The following is a 17,727-nucleotide window of genomic DNA, read 5'->3' as shown; positions in this document are numbered from 1 at the left end:
AAACTAAGTAACAACACTATTTTCTGACTTTGTTATTGTACTTTTTCGTTAATAGGGAAGGAGAAAGATGAAATCACTTTTGAGAAACCACATCCTCACTGGAAAGGTGTGTTAAAAATAGCTGTGTAGCTTTATTAGTTGTTAGTACAATCATCATCACCTACGCTGTATGGGCACCCAAGAGGAGTTGAACTTCTCCCACTACATCTGCATGCCTCGTAACTGGAATATGGTGGATCAATTGTGTTAATGATCTTGTGAGCTTTGTATTAGTATCATACGCACTGTTGGTGTCGTGAAATTTTGTTTGGCTTGCTTTGTTGGTTGTGATAGTGATGACGATAATAAAAATGATGATGATGATGATGGTGGTGGTGGTGGTGGTGGTGATGATGATGATGAGGATGATGATGATGATGATGAGACAACAGTGACGATGTGGATGATAATGGTAATTACGGCAATGGAGAAGATTGTGATGCTGATGATGCTGATGATGATGATAATCTCGATGACGACGGTGATACTGGGGATGATTTCAATCGTGATGATCAGGCGATGATGATGATGATGTGGACTAGGTTTGAAGTTCTTGTCCGAGCTACTGGGTTTTCCTTTCTCAAAACCAACATTTCAAGATTCAAATTTGAGACAGAATCTGGTTATCATAGGTTTATCACTCATTATGTAACCTTTGTTAAGCAAAGAAGGTTTATTTCTATCATGACAATGATGATGGTGGTGTTGGTAGCAGTCAGGATTATGATAGTAACCATGATTACGACCATAATGGTGGTAGTTTTTTATAATATCCATGATAATAGTGACGATGATGATGACCATAATCTGTGATAGTTAATTTCTAAAACACAATCACACTCCTGTTGTGTTCTTTGTTAGTTCTCAGTTTTAGACCTAATATACAGTGCCAGAATTGTATCTGTGGAAGGCGAATCCTTGATGATCAAGCCGACTTCTGCGGTAAGAAACCCATGAAACCAAAATACAATCTCAGCTAAGTTAGATAAAAGAATTCGCAATGTTTTCCTCCAAAAATGTAGGAAATTGTTTCCATAATGGTCGTGGAAGAGACTTATCGTTTGCTATTAGATTGTGCTATCGTGGTTCATGTAATGTTTAAATCAAAGGCTCCTAAGAGCTAACTCATTCATCCATATAACCAAACTTGTGGTGAAAATGTGATCAGTTGTTGGAGATGTTGAAGCTACACTCCTTATCCCATGCAACCAAAATCGAGATTAACATTAAGGTCTCTAGCTGTAATTACAAAAAAGTTTGTTGTTGGGTTGATTAATTGATATTGGGGTTTTACAAGATAGAAAATATTTTGCTATTTTTGTCCCATGAATGGGAGTTTGAGGAAGGAGACACAAAACAGAGTATTCACTGCAAAACCTGTTCAAGCAAGTAGAATGCTATATCCTAACACAACATCTAACTTTATTTTCCTCAAATTGAACAATACTTAATGTTAACAAGCTTAATCTACAAAATGTTTGAAAGTTGCTCTTTAACTTTATTTATTAACATAGTTAACACTCAGATGCAGTGATTAAATAGGAAAATATGCAATTATACATACTTTCAGATATACCTGATCAAATCTTACATAGAACTGAAACTAAATGCTAGCAGTAATCTGCAACAGATAGTGGAAATCGACAAAAGGAAATGCAACCTCTATACAGTTCCTACAACTACAAGATTGAGGTTGTTATTTAATTGTAAGTAACAAGAACACAGCATTTCTTAACAACAATCAAGGAAGTGTTAATTTTTCTGTGGCAAATTTTATCTTCTTTATGGGTAGAAGTGTTGCACATATCTTGCTTGTATTTAGTTTTGTGACATGTGCTTTGATAGGGAAACTTTGCAAGTATAGAAACATTCTAAGGGCCTCTTGATATTAGCTCGGTAACCGGGACGAATTCTGGGGTGTGTTCATATGGGAATTTTCAGCCCGGTTTACCGGGATGAATTCAAGAAAGACAATCAAAATTGTGGAACATAAATTTGTATTGTTTGCAACTTTCAAAGCTTTCTCTACCCTTGTAACTTTACTAATAAAGCTAATTCACATACTTGTAAAGTGGAAATACTTCCAAGATCAAAACTATGCCACTTTGTTGGCCGCTATGTTTTGAGAGCGAAGCTATTTTGTTTAAAAACTTTCATCATTGTCACTGGGCTGGAGTGTTCATATGGGAAAATTTTCATCCTGGTTACCGTGATGTGGGCTGCAAAAACTGAGATCTCGGTTACTGGGCCAGCTCACCCTCTGTACGGCAATTGTATTGCAGGGCCTTGTACGGCAATCTGTATAACACATGTACGCGCGACCGTGGAACCTGATCGAAATTTGCGCTGTAAAAACAGATTTAGCCAGATTGTAGGTCGCTTCACTTTTTATGTATGTGTTGTAAGTTTTAAAGCAAATGAAATAATCGTCAACAGAGAGAATTTACTTACCGAAATAACGTGTGAAAGAGAGTCAAATATTCCTACCAAAAATGGCTTGCTTCTCTGGCACGGAACACGAGGCGATGAGACCCAATGGACAAAAACAGCCCCTGGAGGGGACGGTAGGTACGCGGGCTCATTTTCGGAGTAAAAAGAATGTCTTGGACTAATTTTATTTACTGAATACCCACCTTAAAAATATAAATTCCCTCACGGTGTTTTGCAATCATTTAATCACGGTGTTTTGCAATCTTTAATTAGGCTTGTTTTGTTTGCTATTCGTGGCAAGTTGACTTATTGGTCAGCGGTTGCTCAAATCAAACCAAGTTTTACGTCACTTCCGCTATTTTCGCTAAGACGTCACATCCGTCTACGCAGATTTTGCTAACGCCGTTTTGCCCATCTCTGCAAAAACTCATCCATTGCTTCGCAAGCTCCGCAATGAATGAGTTAAAAAACGAGCATGAGCGTTTTATCGGGTTTAAAACCACAAGACGCAGCCGAGTGGTTTTAAACCCGACAAAACACGTGCTGCGAGTTTTTTGAATGGCTTCTAAAACATTCCTGGAAAAGCGTGTGTCAATAGAGTTCATAACAATGATGCTTTTGTGAACGTTAGAAATTAGAATACGAGAAAAACACCGCATAATCATGAGGAGTGTTTTATTGGCTGATAATACACTGCATACTATGAGGAGTGTTTTATCAGCTGATAAAACACCGCATACTAATAAGGAGGAGGTTTATCGACATAAATTCACTGCACGTGATGTTTTATCGACCATTTGATAGGTCAATGGGCTTATGAATTATTAATGAGTTTTTGTATGACAGAGTCAATCAAGAGTTTGACCAGGTCAAGCCCCTTTTACACAGGGACTTCTTGTTGAAAGGTTTGTTATTTTGTTAGGGTCTGATTGTTCTGGATGAAGGAGCCCATGTTATTGAGTCTAACATCCGGACCAGCGATGGAGAGCTTCACGTTTCAGACAGCCTTCTTATTCCTGATGATATCAAACCTTTGCTGCCACGATACTGCAACGGAAAGAAATTTAGTAATGTAAGTGGGTAAACCAAATGGACAGACACTCAACAAAGGTCGTCAGGTTTCCACTTGCAAAGGTTGATAAACTAACAGTGTGTCGGGAAAGTACTGCTCAGGAAATTTCATTTGAATGGGCATACTTAAGGGTTTGGATAACGCACTTAAAAGTTAAAACCACCTTTAAGGACAATTAATTAACAATGTCACAGAAAAATACTGCTCCATAGCTTTCATTCGAATGGTCACACTTCAGCGTTTCGTTCAGACACTCAAAGCTAGAATCACCTTGTACAGCATAATAAACAACACCACAGGAAAGTACTGCTCAGTAGCTTTCATTTGAATAGTCACACTTAAGAATTTCGTTAGCAGACTCAAAAGTTAGAACCACCTTGTACAGCATAATACACAGCACCACAGGAAAGTACTGCTCAGTAGCTTTCATTTGAATGGTCACACTGTAGACTCAAAAGTTGTAATCTCCTTGTGCAACATAACAGAACCACAGGAAAGTATTACTCAACAGTGTATTTGAATGGTCACACTTAAAAATTTCACCAAGAGACTCAAAAGGGACCAAATTGCACGATTCAAAGGTTTGACTGTAGTTAGTTCAGGAATCTAAAGTATGAGGGATAATTGTTTCGTATTATTCCTCTAAGAACTCTTAGACCTGCCTTCCTACAACTGAAATCAACGCAAGGCGGGTACAGCTGGCAATTGTAGTTAGTTGTAAGAGATTCTTGCTTTACTGTGCAGACATTGTTTTTCTTATGTTTGTCGTTTTCAATGCACTTGGTCAACAGGGCATTTGTTACCGTTGCCCTGCTGTTAATGCTATGCCTACACTTGGATGCCCCAGAGGATACTCACCCTCTGTAAGTCTATATTAACACGTTTTTGGTTAACTGAAGGGCTTGCTTCAAGGGGGAGGGCGACATAACTGATGATCTCAACACAAATGGAAAAAAAAGGACAGGCATCGATACATTTGTATGTAAATGATTGATCTGTACCTGACGGGTAAGTTTCGAAGGTATTTGCCAGGCCCCAGTTGTTCAAAGGCCGGATAACTTTATCGCTGGCACTATTCTTGCTCCAAAATATACTTCACGTTTAACGTTGTCCAAGGTTTTCGTACACTTCCAAACTTAACTGTGGTTAGAGTCTGCATATTCACTTGTACAAGAGGAAATACTGAAATCTTATATAATTATTATGTTGCCGTTTGAATTAAATGTCCTGTTGCACAGATTGAAACTGTCGGATAGTGACTCATCCACAGGATAAAGTTATCCGGCATTTGAACAACTAGAGCCAGATCAGCAGCCGGTTCTTCCAATAGGACAAATGAATGGTCAAAGACCGTTATGACGGTGACTTAAAATTTTGATGTAGGACAGGCTCCGAACAACCATTGACACTGACACGGTGTCTCTGTACAAACGTCTATTAAATTTTCAGAGTTAAAGAAACTATATCTTCGTTATCTTAAGAGACAACACTCTTAAACTAGGCCTTCTTACTAATTGCAAGCTGCTTTTTGTAGCAGTGTCAATTGTTTTTGGTCCTGGACTACATAAGAAAATTTAAATTACGGTGATAAAGGAGACTTGATATAAAAGTCTCCCCTGAAGCAAATACAGTCGGACCTCTATTAAGCGGCCACCCTCCATTAAGCGGCCACTTTCCAAAGTCCTGAATTATTATTTTGTCAGTAAAGTGCTGTATTCAATACCTCTATTCAACGGCCAACCTCTATTAAGCGGCCAGTTTTCAAAGTCCCCAGGGTGGCCGCTTAATAGAGGTCCGACTGTAACAATATGTATGGATCAACACTAAGTTGACGAACAAAGCATGAATGTCTCAGACGACTAGAAGACGAAAACCGCTGGAGGACCATCATTTCTGGCTCTGTGACCTCCATCGTGGCTGAGATGTCTATCGACAATGAATGCAGAAGAAAGAAATCGCCCATATGCAAAACATGGACAACTGTTTAAGACTTGCCTGGAGTCTTTTGGCCACTCTTGCACCAACCTCCTCAGTTTAATGACATTGCATGTTGCGGCGGCATTACTTTCAATGCTTCAACCTGATATTAAGACTTCTTTCTTTACTTTTAGAATGGGACAAGTAGATGTCTTTATCGTCTGTATTTTCGGAATTTCCTCATTGGGACGTTCGTTGGTTGCAGAGCTACCACGTGTGCAGCTGAGGTAATGCGTTTCAGCGTTTATACTGTTATTGAAAATATATATTTTTTAATTGAACGTTTTGCCGCTTTCACTAAGGACACAAATGATAGATCAGGGGATTAACTCTGTGCACAGTGTATGTTAAAGTGCTAAAGTGAATCCATGAATTTCCCACTGAGCGTTAGCCCTAGTAAGGAAATGGGAGATTGCACCGCCGAGGTCGGACATTTTTCCTTTGCCTCGTGCGATCTCCCTTTTCTTTACTAAGGCTAACGCTCAGTGGGAACTTCGTAGGTCAGTTTAGCACTTTAACCCTGTGCTTTGGACCTTCCTGCTGGTGCAACGCAGTTCTGTACCCTGACTGGAAGGGTCCAACTTGTCTATCTGTTATCGATTCTGTTCTCACTGGTCTGTCTTGTCCTGTTCTGGCTCACTCTGGCTTGAAATGTGCAGATCTGGCTTGTACCAGCTTGACTTGTAATGGCCTCACTCTCCTTCTCTCCCCCTCTCTCTCGCTGGAGTGTCCTCTAATGGTATCATATTGCAACTGGTAGCAGTTTCCCTGGTATTGGCCTGACTCAAACGAGTCTGTCCCTTCCTAGTCTGACGTGTACCAGTCTGTCCTGTTCAAGCTTTACACGTACTGGTCTGGCGTCTAACTCACGAAGTCCTCCTACATTAAGTGCGCTTTCCATTTGGCACAACTGGCCGGCCAGATCGGTCAATTCATAAACGAAATGTACCAATTAGAAGAATAAGCTTTATCCTAGTCCTTCTAGTTTCTTCAAAAGAGCGCGTGCCATTTTCGAAGTGATTATTTTTCGAGATTTTGCAGCGCCATCCCTTCAAAATGACCCATTCGATTTATAGACTGGCCGCCAGACCAGCCGGTTCCAGCAAATGGAAAGCATTCTGAGATGTATCCAAAGTATCGTTTCCTGACAATAGTCTATTGGAATAACAATTGGCTATTTTTAAGAGGTAATGCTTAGGATACATCTTAACCTAGGAAGGCTTTGTGCATCCAGCCCCAGAATTCGTCTGGTTGCATATCTTATTCGACTAAGTCTTCTGAGATTACCCTTATTTGTATGCTTCAAAAATGACTTTTAACATTTATTTTGTAGCCCTTGTAGCAGTAAAAAACAATGTTCTGTTTTGTTTGTAACAGGTAACAGAGTGAGAATGATGTATTATTCTAGAAAGTGACACAGGCATGCTCGGAAAAAAGAAATCCGAGTGTTACTATCAGGAGTCGAACCTAAGACCTTCCGGTTACTAGTTCGGATGCTCTACCACTGAGCTACAGGAGACTCGTGGGAGCTAAGGCCATTAAATACATCATTGTCATTCATTCACGAGGCTTAAAATATGCCGTCACATTTATTTCAGGTACCAGAGTGTTGTTCAGGATACTATGGCCGCCCATGTCATCCCTGCCCTGGGCCTTTTGGTAATGCTTGCAATGGAAATGGAAAGGTACGGTTTACAGACGAAGCAATACTTTTCTTCCAATGCTTCGTTCAATACTTTTACTTTTCTTCTGGCGAACATTGTATCACGTCATGTTGAAAGTTTAAATAGTCAAGGCAACATGTGGAACACCTGTCAAGATTAAACATGTTGAACAGCATGAAAACGCAATCATGGTACCACGAATTTGGGAACATTCAACATTTGTTCAGCAGCAGATGTTTGTTATGGTGTTAAACTGTCGAACTGTGTCATTCGCTTTAGTTACAGCTTAAAACTCTCTTGGATGACAGTAGGCCATTTCCTAGTTGCTTTGAACCTCATTATGAAAGTGAGGTTTCGTGCATAGTTTTTATTATAGAAAGTAGTTTTCATTTACGTGCAAACAAAACTAGTATTCACATGAAACGTTTTGCACTTAGCCACGCTTTCGTAATGATGTTTAAAGTAACTCGGAAATAGCCTATTTTCACATAGGGCACCTATAAATAAACGCCATTCTCTTCTGTTTCCATGTTACACAAATCTGGTACGGTTGAAATTAGAAGTGTAAATAATCCCATAAGGCATTCAAGGGGTCGCATTCTCTCAAGTTACTCCACCGTGAACAGACCATCGGCTCGCAGGAGAAGTGCGATTTGCTTTGTTAGCCCAACTCAAATAAACTCTCTTCGTGGCTATAATTTTCCTATATTATCCTGTCACAAGTTTATTCCTTTGACCCTATTCATATATTTTTTGTTAGTGTGAGGACAAAATCATTGGGAATGGAACCTGCATTTGTCAAGCCAACTTCAAAGGCACTGCTTGCGAGCTTTGTGAACAAGATAACAAGTTTGGACCTTTCTGTAATCAAAGTAAGTAAGCTTTCTTCTTAGCCTGAAAATGCCTACCCCATACTTCTATGACTCTTGACAGCTTTCTACAATGATATTTTGTTTTTCAAGTTGTTAGCCGTTGTTGATGTCTCCTTAAAATTCATATTCCACTCTCCTCACATGCGCACAGCCATATCACCAAGGCAGTGGCAGCCCTAGCCACCTTACCTGTAGAACGCCGGTACAAGTTCTCTAATGAAAACAGACCGCCAGCATCTAAGATCAGTATTTTAATTCACCCGCACACACAGAACATTACATGACAACAACTCGACCGTTAACTCGCGCATGAAAGCATGAAAGCTTTATCCTGATTGGACAATAATGGTGCATAATTATGCTTGAACACTAAATCCGTCCTTTTCTTAAACGAAACCTAATCAACGCTACGTATCAGTGCTAAGCAAAAAAAAACAAAACAAAACAAAAGCCTTATAATTAGATTCGTTACCAGTAAACAAAACAAAATATTGCTTAGCAGTCACGATATAAGCGGAATAAACACTTAATGACATGACATTGTCCTTGAACCGCAAACTAATTCCTTAACGATAAAACAAAGTCATTGAACTGCAAAGGTCTTTGAACTTGGCGAGTAGACCTACTAACAACATTCTGGCGCATTTCTGGTTCTGGCAGTTTACGTCCATTTTGTCCTTCATCTCGTCCGTTGTCTCTTTCTGCTGGCCCTGGCTCCTGTCTGTCTCCCTCAAGATAAGCTGTTTCTTTAGGATGATGTCGCGTTACTAATTTTCATGAGTCTCAAACTGCAGTTTCACGTACCTTTTATAATTTTTTAGCTTGCACCTGTTTCCATGGGAAATGTGATAACGGTCCACAAGGAAATGGTACCTGTGCACCTCACTCCTGCTTGCCTGGTTTCCATGGAGACAACTGTGACCAGCGGGATGTCCCATGCCTGGATGGTTCGGTGAGCCGCAGATGCCACGTTTTTGCCTCCTGTGTACGTCAAGGAAATATTGACAGGTATGTATTGCATGGAAACGTTGGTTTTACCAGGGGGATACTGCAAAGGTCTCAAGTTTTCCACAGTTTGATTAGTTTTCATCCATTCCATTATTACTCATCTTTGTTTTCTAACGAGCTCCTGTCATTGTTTGAGTACTGCTTTACAAATTTAACTATATTGAGAATGATGTATTATTCAGTAATGACCCAGGCATACTCGGAAAGAAATCCGAGTGCTCCTATCAGGAGTTGAACCTAAAAGCTTCCTATTACTAGTTCGGATGCTCTACCACTGAGCTACAGGAGACTCGTGGAAGCTAGGTTTATGGGACCATATTGTTGCCTTAGGTGTCCAATGATCTAGCTGGTGTTCATAATTCCTTTTCAAGTTTGTCCTTTTTGTCTCAATTGATAACCGGTGAATCATGTTCGAGCAGCAGTCAAAATCGCATGTAAACAATGCATTAGACATTTGTTTGGAAGGTCGTTGGTTTAGAAGTCACTATATTCTTATCTTATGAAGAACGTTTTTCTCAATGTCATTAATAATTCATGAAGAGAAAACAAAGAAAATCACTACCGCGAAGGAGGTTCGGAAATGTGATCTTAACTATTATTCATGGTTTAAGAAACTATATCAAATACTCGAAAGTGTTTCATCCGATTTCCAAACACCTCGAAGTTGAGTTGATTAAAAAGACTCGGCTGCGCCTTGTTTTTCCAATCCACTTCTCGGTGTTTGGAAATCGAATGAAACACTATTCCTCGTGTTTGGTACATTACATCCAAAGTCTCTCTCAAGCAGCCATGTGTATTAATAAGCTTTAGCAAACCAATAGGGTGGGTGTAACTCTGTTATAGATCAGCATCCCATCGTAGTCCATGCTACAGTTACTTCATCGCGCCTCATCACTTTCATCTTAACACCTCTTTGGGTATGTTACGAATTCACACAATGACCAGCTCCCATTTGGCTTGATAGCTTAATTGGTAGAGCACTGCAACGGTATCACAGAGGTCACGTCTTTCTTTCTTCTCTCTCTTGCATACGTTGCATACACGACTACGATGATCATTCACTCATTTATTCTTTCACCCGCAGTTCATCATAAATTTCACTTTCAGCAACAGAAACCAAAGCTAATTGTCATTTTCATTCAACTGTGTCTCATTGCACAGTCTTGGCAGCGACTTAACCTTACTATTTTCTTATGTCACCAACAGCTGTCAGTGCAATGCTGGTTATGAAGGCTCTGGTATACAATGCAGTGAAATTGATCCTTGTTCCAAACCCGGCCGTGGTGGTTGCCATCATGAGGCCGTTTGCAGTAAGACTGGGCCTGGTACGAATAACTGTACATGTGGTGATGGTTACCATGGTGACGGCATTGTGTGTGTTGCCATAGATCCATGTCAGGAGAAGGGTGCTGGTTATTGCCATAGCAATGCCGAATGTCAGTATGTAGGCCCTGGACAGGTCAGTAATATCATAGGAGGATCATTTTATGATGCCGTTATCTAAAATGTTCCATATAAGGTCACCTGTAAAGGAAATGAACAAATCGACAATCAATTGTCATGAAAGAGAAGAGTGAACAATAGGCCACTTCCAAGTTGCTGTGAACCTTATTATGAAAGCGAGGCTAAGTGCAAAGTCTTCATATTAAAATTAGTTTTGTTTGCATATGATTGGAAACTAATTTTCATATTAAAAACTATGCCCTTAGTCTAGCTTTCATAACGAGGTTCAAAGCAACTCGGAAATGGCCTAAAAGCCTACACGAACTGGTTTTCCGTGAGCAATTCTGAGTAGTCTACAATGTGCAGTTAAGCTTTTTATTTGTCTTAGAAAGCAAAGAAAGTAATATTTTCCTTTAGTAGACACAATAATGGCTGCAATGATCATTAATGATGTTTAGGTCATATTTGCAAAAAAATAAATTATATTATACTTGTGGAAGACATACACGTTATTGTTGACTGTTACCAAAAGTCCATGGCAGTTCAACTAGTCAAATTTCGATGTTTACAATAAGCCACTGTAAATATCTCCTGAAGAAGATATGTATCATTACCATAACTTACTTAATTTGATGATTCATGTGTTCCACAGAGTATTTGTACATGCAAGCCAGGCTACACTGGAAACGGTTCATTGTGCAACGAGGTCAACCCCTGTTTGGTGAATAACGGAGGCTGCTCTCCTGACGTGAGTGGAAAGTTAAGTGTAGTGTAATATTTTTTTTAATTCCGTTTTTACCTTTTCATTCTTACACTCACATGCTTGTTGTCCATTGTAGGCTCGCTGTAAACGTGTAGGCCCAGGAAATCACACCTGTGACTGCAACAGTGGCTTTATTGGAAACGGCTACTTTTGCTTGGGATCAGTTGCAACGGTATATTGTTACATTTTTTGACAATTTTTATTGAACAACGTCTGACTTACAATGCGTTACAATGGCCTACTTTAGGTTACACTAACATACAGTAGTTACTTACTCACAGTTGCGTTACTTACAATTACTTACAATAACAACTTTTACGTGTAATTACATACAGCAAAACGCTTGTTGCTTACACTTAATTACAACAATTATTGTTAACTAAAAGGACAAATTTTGGAAAATAGACACTGTTATAGTGATTCACGCTTTAGCTCTTACGATTTTATACTTTGGCATTATTACGCTATTTACACAATTAGCTACAGTCAAGGTTAATTGTTTGAGTCATGTTCTCCACCATCGTGTCTTAGGAATGAAACTTTGTTTCCTGTTTCCCTTCTCATTCTGGAGTAGATTGGGTACCCACAAAACCAGGATAGGCAAAAATGGTTTGGGTATTCCCTTGATGGAGTAACATTCCATCCCTGAGAAGGAAATCGCAAAGAAAATGAGTGCTGGCTGTAGGGCAAATGGAGCTTTAGTTCAACTGAACCTCAACCTGAGGAGTAAATAAGGGTTACGTGTACTAACTTAGAGCTGACTCTCAATATTCGGTGTCTTTGTATGAATAGCATGAATATCAAAATCAGCTTTGGCGTTTGAAAAACAATGGAGATGCGTACGTATCCAAGTCTTTACTATTGAGTATACAAGAGGTTACCGGAAGACATAACTGAAGAGTACCTTAACAAAACTTACCTTTGTTTTCGTAGATGATTGGAAGGATGAATCCAAACCTGGAAAATTACATAAGGGTAAGTTGTTATGGTGGACATCTCTTTACAGTTAGTGGCCTTAAATGCACAGACTGTGATTAGGCATGAATTTCTTAACTGTTCTAAGTATTTTTATTTCATTAAGGAGTAGAAGAATGTAAATGTTTATTGTTTATCAAACGAGGGCAACCCACTTACTCCAAGTATAGTGTATTCCATTCATCCAATTCCTTCAGCTATCCTGAAAACAAAATGGTCCCAAAAAAACGCAATTGCCTTCTCTTCTAAGTATTCCTATCTAAGAATGTTGCAAAACACCCTGTCCTAAAGTACATTGTTTTCCATCGTTTTTTTGTCCAAAAAGCAAGCAAACATGTTGCAGTACCTGTCAGATTCAAGAAAGAACTTAACGTTCTTTGCACCTTCAACCTTGGCGATATCACAGTTACCTGACGCTGAGAAGAAATATTGGACCCACAGTACAGATAGGCTGGAATACCTTATGAGGTAAGTTGTCATTTTTATAAGGTATTGAGTTCTTGTCATTGTTTTACTACTAACACGTTTCAAGTTTAAGTCATACTCCTATTGTACTATAATAATATCAAACCCGCCTGCTATACCACTATAGTGTTAAACCCTTCTAACATACTACTACAGTATCAAACCTTCCTACCATACTACTACAATATTATGTCCTCCTGCAATACTACAGTAACTACAATACTAAGTCGTCCTAATACACGAGTACACTATTCAACCCTCGTGTCATACTACTGCAACTGCCGTAGTACTGCAATATCAAACCCTCCTATCACACTACGATCTACGTCTGGAGTAGAACTCTCCTTTTCGTTACTAAACACGTCTTCAACTGTAAATCTTTTCTTAGGTATCACATTGTGGATCAGTCTTACAATCTAGAAGCCCTGAAGGCCAAGATGTCAGTGAATACCTCTAATGGTCTTATGTTAAGCATAACCACACAGGGACAAATGGTAATAAAATATTGAAGCTTGTGTTATCTCTTCGCCCCATCTTCCAAGCTCATGTTTGAGACGTTTGTTTCTTTCCTTTGTTTGTTTCTTTGTATTCCAGGTTCTCATTGGTCAATCTGCTCAAATTGTTCAAGCAAATGTAACTGCTGAAAATGGATTTGTTCACGTGATTGACAAAGTAAGGCATAATTTAACCTTCGCGTGCTCTTCAAGTGATCATGATTTATGTAAAGTGCTTCTTGTGACGGAATCTAACTACATCAACTACAGACTACTTACATTTCTACTCAGGCGATTTATTCGAATGCTTGACAGATGAAGCAACTCATGTCAGATCAAGCACATGTTAGTCATTAGCAGTACAGTTTCAGAGGGTCAAACCGAAACAAAACAAACATTGTTCTATGTCAAATATTTAGCTTTGCACTGTCACAACATATGTACATTGCAAACAAGTATCTCTGGGTGATAGCAAAATCATAGTGCCAAATAATGGTTGAAGAAAAATCCATACATTTCGGGCTTAGTCCTTTTCCACTGGATCAATGTCAAGTTAGTTCGTTGAAAAAAATTCCTTACGACGCCAATATTTTATCAATATAGTCTTGACGTTGATCCACTGAAGAATGGCTAAAGCCGGAAACATATGGATTTTTCTTCAATCATCATTTGGCATTTTGATTTTCCTATCACCTAGAGATACTTCTTTGTTTGTACAATTGCCACTCAGCATATGAACGTTTCGGTCCACACTTCATCATGTTTGTTTGAGGTGTCTGAATCATGAAAACATCCACAAATAACTTGAATAACGTCTTGAACATGATTTGAGTGTTAGAATATGGCAGTACAATCTTGAACAAAGCACATGTTCCTCATCCCCATGATAGATGTGTTTATAAAAGCGTCTGCGTAAAATGTCATCAAAGCAGATCATTACCTGTATTATTAGTTAAAATGTGTTGTTAAATAGTTGTCAATACTTAATTATTATGCTGTAATTTCCTTTATGCAAGGAGTCTGGCGTTATTGGAACTTATCGTTCTGCGAGTTCTATCCTGTCAGAGGTTTCTTCCTGTTGTTTTTTTTCTCCTCTGGCGAAGTTTATAAATAAAATAAATAAAATAAAGATGTTGGGTACTGTAAAAAGTTGCTGAAAGTTTGCAGGAGTTTACTAAGCTGAAAATCGTCACAATATGGCCAAGAAAAAAGTATGATATAACCATTCAAATACATTTGTTCTCTTGTAGGATTTTAGAAAACGAAAATTGGGAATTTCAGAACCTGCATATTCTGGTGATTTAGAGAGATTATTTAAAGTTTTAAAATGAAAATGTAAGAATGTTACTATGACAATACCTAAGTTGTCGTGGAAATATTTCTTCCTTAAGGTTCTTCTGCCACCTCATTTGTCATCTGAAAGTCTTCTCCCGTCAACATCAGAGCTTCTTAGAAACATATCAGAGTTTTCAGATTTCTACAACATTTTAGAGGTATTTGTTCCTGTGGTGATATAATATTTTGATTGGTAGTAAAAAGTGCAATATTATTGTCATACTTAAAATGCAGAGGCATGTACCATTGCACATGATTGCAAACTGCAATATACATCTTTGAATTTTTAGTCACCCCCTAGAGACCCAAATAGTTTGTGGGGGTCATTCATACGTTATCCCAAAGATTATAAACGCTGCCCCTTTCATTTAACCAGTTATTATACAGACTTTCGAGTAAGTTAATATGCGCAGAACTGGGCAACTTTGTATATGACGAGATCCTGTATAGGTGAGAAGCACTCATTAGACTTGGAGACTTGATTGAAACTGCTGGATGGCAGATCAGGTACAAAAAGATTCTTTATTCACTATCTGCTTGGAACTTGCAATTTTGGCAAAGGTCACGTGGTGAGAACACAAGCCTCCCAACAATGTGGCCTGGTTTTGATTCCCGGACTCGGCATCATAAATATCATATGTGGTCTGAGTTTGTTGTTGGTTCTCGTCCTTGCTCCGAGAGGTTTTTCTCTGGGTACTCCAGTTTTCCCCTCTCCTCAAAAACCAACATAATTTTCAAGCACTTTGTCATGAGCCTCTGGCTCTGGGGATTGCTGAAACACTCCCCGTGTTATTGACATTAAATGAATTACTTTACTTTTTACTTACATTTTTAGAGAACAGCAAGAAAGTTTACCGAAATGTAAAACGCACATGCGAAGTGCAAATTATTTGGCTCTTAAAGAAATTGTGACTATAACCACTGTCTACCTGTAACGAACAAAAGTAGATAACACTCATGATTCATTTTGATTGCCATTTTTCTTTCCAGCAAATGAAACTGTTGTCCTCACTGGATGCGTGTGAGTCGTGCACAGTGTTTGCTCCTATCAGCTCTGCACTCAGGACACATGTTTTGGCGCTGAATAATAGTCTGGTAAGCTTTTAACCCCTAATATCAAAGAACAAATTCTCGTATCTTGTCCTCATACTTTTGTTTATAAACGTACTGGAGAGAAGTTATTAAAATATCAACAAAATTCACCGTGGGTAGTCAGATCCTTAATTCTCATGACCTCAGGAGTTGAAGAGGCATTGATATTACAAGGAGAAATTTGATGCTGATCACTGCCAGGGCTTAAAGAGTTAAAGAGAGTGGTATGACAGTTGTTACCCGCAGTTGCCAATCAGAGCGTAAATAACCAACAAATAACAAGCGTAATTTCTATAAAAAGTACTTAAAAGAATAGATAAGAGGTTAGTTTCAAAAGAAACTGTGGTGCTGCGTTGGTGGGGAGTAGAAACAAATGTTTGTTTTTTTCAACAGAGCGGAGAACGTCATATGGCCACCGTAAAGAGATTCGAGCCAATCTTGAATCCCTTTATGGTGGTAAAGCCAAACAATTCGTACTTAAAAAATTGTCACATTTTCTGTCAAGACTGGTGTTTTTATTTTGATTTTCATAATGAGATTTTGAAAAATTTTTCTTATACAAGGCACTGTCGTTAACGCCTTGCTATGAAAGCAACGTATGGCGTTTTTTCCATGTGGAAGCTTTATTACCTCTTAAAAATGCATGGTTACCCCCCATCTTCTTTTTGGATACCAAGAGCACGTGCCAAGTGCTTTCTTCGAATAGTTTTAAACCGCGCAAAAATATTCCTGTATTAGTAGGCACCACCCATAGGAAACCCAAGTATCTCGAGATGCGCAGAATGTATGCGCAGTAACAAAAGTAGGCACCTTCGTTAAAGGAGGGGCTACCTCTAGCACTTTTATTAAAACATTTTAGTCGAAATTTGAGGGGTATGATATCGTGTTTTTATTCACTGTTCATTCGTGAGTTATTTGAGATGATTAAAACACTCGAGAAAGTTTGTTTCTGGATATCCATTACCTCAAATTTTGCCCAAAAAGAAAAATAACTGCCCCTGAAGTGGTTTTATCACATGAAACATCGAAAAGACGGTTGGAAACTTGGTACGTGGCCTGTCATGTCGTCGTGTAGTTAAACTCGCTTCAAATGAGAAATTTTTAAGGAATCAAAAACCGAAGCGTTTGATCTGAAATATTAAAGGGACTCTGTCAGCTGGGGCACATGCCCAGTGGAGTTCGGTTGAGACTAATTTGCATACAACTCGTCGCGAGATTTTTGGTTTACCGCTATTGCAAAAGCTTTCAAAAATATCGCAACAAACAGCTTGTGTAAGTACTAAAGAACGTTTGTAAATAAAAAATTCAGCTAATGTTCCGAAGATGAACACGATTCAAACAGATGAAAACAGCTTCCTGGAGTCTCCAACAATTATAGTCCCTTTAAAGGACCCTAGTCAGTCTCCGCCATTTTTGATGCCATCGAAATTATTGATATTGCATGGTGAAGCGAAATCTTATGTTCCTGAAAGTATGTTTCATTATCTTTAGTAGTTTCACAGTGATTTCGTTGATTTCGACATGCTCCGAATTAAATATATTAGCCAAACTCTCGCATATAAACAACCCAAAGGTGTGGCTGACAAGGGCCCTTTAAGCCTCGTGATAATTCTTACTCATAAATGATAACTTCGTAGTTTGATATTCACATTCCTTTTATTTCAGACTGGAGATATTTTGAAGTATCATGTTGTCAAGCATTACCTCTCAGAAGAAACGATTAGAAATGGAGAAGAATATTCTTCCTGGCTCGGATTAAATTATCTCGTGAGGATTACTAAGCCCGGAGGAGGAAAGGTTGGTAAAAATGATGTCAGGCATTATTTTCAGTTTACGTAACCCATGACCATTATTTTCGAGAATGAAATGAACATTCAAATTCCTCTTTGTAATGTCCGGCATTTGAATGGAATCTTGAAAATTTCTCTGGAAATCTTTCCGAAAAAGACGCGTTAACTGAAAAAAAAATCAAAATACTTGGGAAACAATTGTTATTTTTGAAATACTTAATGCCGCAATGTAAAGAAAAATTCATAGCTTTATACCGTCAATAAACTAGGGAAATTTCTACGGGACCTCTGAAATCTCGCTGGCGATG

The 17,727-nt window shown here is 38.7% G+C and overlaps 1 protein-coding gene and 1 long non-coding RNA gene across 3 annotated transcripts in view; one reads left to right on the top strand and one right to left on the bottom strand.

Moving 5' to 3' along the window:
• The window catches only part of LOC146485889 (stabilin-2-like), a 100,038-nt gene that overhangs the window by 23,541 nt on the left and 58,770 nt on the right, over positions 1–17,727 (top strand). For both annotated transcript variants that reach the window (XM_085102828.1, XM_085102827.1), the window contains exons 15-32: positions 56–106; positions 901–981; positions 3,392–3,541; positions 4,333–4,404; positions 5,653–5,745; positions 7,117–7,203; positions 7,943–8,054; positions 8,876–9,062; positions 10,269–10,521; positions 11,158–11,253; positions 11,345–11,440; positions 12,202–12,243; positions 12,569–12,711; positions 13,097–13,202; positions 13,303–13,380; positions 14,594–14,695; positions 15,528–15,632; positions 17,295–17,426. In XM_085102828.1, coding sequence (XP_084958954.1) covers positions 56–106; positions 901–981; positions 3,392–3,541; positions 4,333–4,404; positions 5,653–5,745; positions 7,117–7,203; positions 7,943–8,054; positions 8,876–9,062; positions 10,269–10,521; positions 11,158–11,253; positions 11,345–11,440; positions 12,202–12,243; positions 12,569–12,711; positions 13,097–13,202; positions 13,303–13,380; positions 14,594–14,695; positions 15,528–15,632; positions 17,295–17,426 — 1,986 coding nt within the window. The remainder of the gene's footprint in view (positions 1–55; positions 107–900; positions 982–3,391; positions 3,542–4,332; positions 4,405–5,652; positions 5,746–7,116; positions 7,204–7,942; positions 8,055–8,875; positions 9,063–10,268; positions 10,522–11,157; positions 11,254–11,344; positions 11,441–12,201; positions 12,244–12,568; positions 12,712–13,096; positions 13,203–13,302; positions 13,381–14,593; positions 14,696–15,527; positions 15,633–17,294; positions 17,427–17,727) is intronic.
• On the bottom strand, positions 1,420–2,547 carry LOC146485890 (uncharacterized). Its single transcript, XR_014861746.1, has 2 exons — positions 2,491–2,547; positions 1,420–2,385 (listed from the first exon to the last, which is right to left on the bottom strand). It is a non-coding gene; the product is annotated as an uncharacterized LOC146485890 (long non-coding RNA).

Source organism: Pavona decussata, unplaced genomic scaffold, assembly GCF_977016875.1.
Source record: "Pavona decussata unplaced genomic scaffold, jaPavDecu1.1 SCAFFOLD_24, whole genome shotgun sequence".
Lineage (NCBI taxonomy): Eukaryota > Metazoa > Cnidaria > Anthozoa > Scleractinia > Agariciidae > Pavona > Pavona decussata.
The sequence above is the reverse complement of the archived record's forward strand: the minus strand, read 5'-3'. Positions and strand labels throughout refer to the sequence as shown.